The 2,576-nt window shown below is 47.3% G+C and overlaps 1 protein-coding gene across 1 annotated transcript; it reads right to left on the reverse strand.

Moving 5' to 3' along the window:
- Positions 1-241: 241 nt before the first annotated feature.
- LOC144704507 (uncharacterized) lies at positions 242-907 on the reverse strand. Its single transcript, XM_078576948.1, has one exon. It carries the CDS (start codon positions 905-907, stop codon positions 242-244), a length of 666 nt encoding a protein of 221 aa, XP_078433074.1.
- Positions 908-2,576: the final 1,669 nt, after the last annotated feature.

Genomic DNA, 2,576 nt, shown 5'->3' on the forward strand with positions numbered 1-2,576 from the left:
ATATGACCGGGGTTGACTCCACAAAAAATAGTGAAGCCCCCTCCTCTTCTTGGACGACGTGGGCCTGCTCCTTCTTGGACTTTGAGCGGCACTCACGAGCCCAGTGGCCCAACTTCCCGCATTTTCTGCACTCATCGTTGGACCGGCCAGAGTTGCCCGACGAACCCTTCTCGTTGCCTCGGGCTGGCCCACGCCCACGTCTGCCACGGCGTGCTGAGTTGCTGCTTCCTCTGCCAACATCCTACTTCTTTTGGCGCGCATTCCACTCCTCCTCCGTCAGGTACAGCTTGCCCTCGCGGTGCATCGATGACGGCGTCTCTTCAAAGGCATCCTCCGCCGCCTTGAGCCGGCCCGTCAGATCCGCAACAGTGAGCGTTGATACGTCAAGCAACGTAGTGATGGCGACCACGATCTGCCTGAAACGTTGGGGGACACTACGAATTATTTTCTCAACCACTTGCGTCTCTTCGATTTTGTTGCCGAGAGTGGTGAGAGTCGACGCCATGCTGTTGAGACGAAGCGTGTAGTCCTCAACACACTCTCCCTCCTTGAAAGTCGCCAAGTCGAACTGTCGCCGCAAGTTCTGAGCCGACGTCTTCCTCACACGGTCATCACCGATCCGCATGGTTGCGATAGCTTCCCATGCTTCCTTGGCCGTCTCCTTCTCTGCAATCACCGGCCACATCTCCGATGGCACGGCACTGCAGAGCGCGTCGACCACCTGCATTTCTTCATGGGGTTCGGCGCCGCCTTCCTCGATGGCGCTCCAAAGCAGCCGGGCCTTAAGCTTCACCCTCATGAGAAGCGCCCATTCTGAGTAGTTGGTCTTGGTGAGCATCGGAAACCCGGTCCCGGCGCTCACCTCACGAATCACCCTCTGCACGATGCCGTCCTTCCTTCCAGCCATCAGTGCGTGTTGATTGCGCGGTCCCGATTCCAGCGGCTACACACTGCCACGATCGACTCCCTGCCCGCAACCCTGGCTCTGATACCACTTGTCAGATACTCGTCGGAGAAACGACGTGGTTGGACGTCGCAGGCGAGATCACCTTCAAGCACCAATGACACAAGAAGAAGAAAGGCTCTTGGAACTCAGAAAACATTTTATAAAAAGAACTGATTACATCGTCTTAAATAGAAGAGCAGAAACGGAAGTTAAAATAACTTCCTTTCCCACGTTCTGCTCGCATGGGTTGACGTGGAGAAATTCCCGCATAACCGTGGAGTTATGCGTCCACGTTTCCACGTGCAAAGGTCACCTTGACACGGCCACCTTCCTCCAACTCCGTCCGAACTTAAGGCATATTGGCGAGAAAGTGCAAGAGCGTGGGAGAGAAAGTGAGAGGAAGCTTCAGATTAACGGACGGAGAAAGGATAATGAGAGGTGTATGGACAGAGAGACAGACAGGAGTTACTCGTGTATCTTCCTAGCTTCTACGAAAGTCACTTCAATATGTATTTAATCGGCGCTTATATTCTTAGCCGGCAGGTCGATGGACAAAGGAGAGAGAGAGAGAGAGAAAGAGAGAGAGAGAGAAAGAGAGAGAAAGAGAGAGAGAAGGAGAGAGAGAGAGAGAGAGGGAGAGAAGGAGAGAGACAAAGAGAGAGAGAGAGAGAGAGAGAGAGGGAGCGAGAGGGAGAGAGAGAGAGAGAGAGAGAGAGAGAGAGAGAGAGAGAGGGAGAGAGAGAGAGAGAGAAAGAGAGAGGGAGAGAGGTAAATCTTTTCTTCTTAGAACTTTCGGCGTTCCCCAGTTCTAGTTTATTGGGGGCCTATACTCTATTCAGGGAGACCGCCTTACGAACGAGAGAGGGAGCGAGAGGAGGGAGAGACGGAAATAAGGAGAAAGGAAAAGGAATAAAGAGAAGAGAGAGAGAGAGAGAGAGAGAGAGAGAGATAACTAGATAGAGGAAGATGTTTTCAAATTTCTCATATGGACAATAACACGTATTATTGTAGATCTAAGCTATCATTTAACTCCTAATTAAAGTATCCATTATGACATTTTAGGGATTATTATATTTCATTTAGAGGTGAATTTTGATCATAGCGAGGGGTCATTTCAACAGAGACGAAAGAAGATACTGATGGTTTGACCTAAAAATATTACCCAGTCATTGAGTAAGATGTGCGGTTTCTTTGAGATATCCCACTACTCTCAAGAGTTAGGATATTACCTGTTGAGTCGAAAGCTATCTCTAAAAATCAATGGAATGAGGAATTTTTTCTTAAATTCGCTTAATGTCATTAATAATATTATCTGTTCTTTATGTTATATCCAGTTATTTATTCATCCTTAAGAAATTAATACAAGAGATCCTTAAGATTTTACAAAAAATGGTTTCGGAGCAACCTTACATTGATTCTTAAGGATGAGCTTCAAGTTAGCCATTTTTATACAACTTGATACGTTCAGAATGTATTCATCGTTTATATGGTTGAATGATTATTCATCATACATGTAATTAAACCATTTAATGACAAATGAGTCCACATATCGTCTCAACCACAGTTCAATCTGCAGCGTGATGTTCAGAATGTTGAAAATGAAATTGATCTTCTTTGACTCATAGAATAG

This window comes from Wolffia australiana, chromosome 6 (assembly GCF_029677425.1).
Source record: "Wolffia australiana isolate 7733 chromosome 6, ASM2967742v1".
Lineage (NCBI taxonomy): Eukaryota > Viridiplantae > Streptophyta > Magnoliopsida > Alismatales > Araceae > Wolffia > Wolffia australiana.

Excerpts from the sequence above, each read along its gene's own strand:
- LOC144704507 (XM_078576948.1), bottom strand. The coding sequence starts at position 907 with ATGGCTGGAAGGAAGGACGGCATCGTGCAGAGGGTGATTCGTGAGGTG.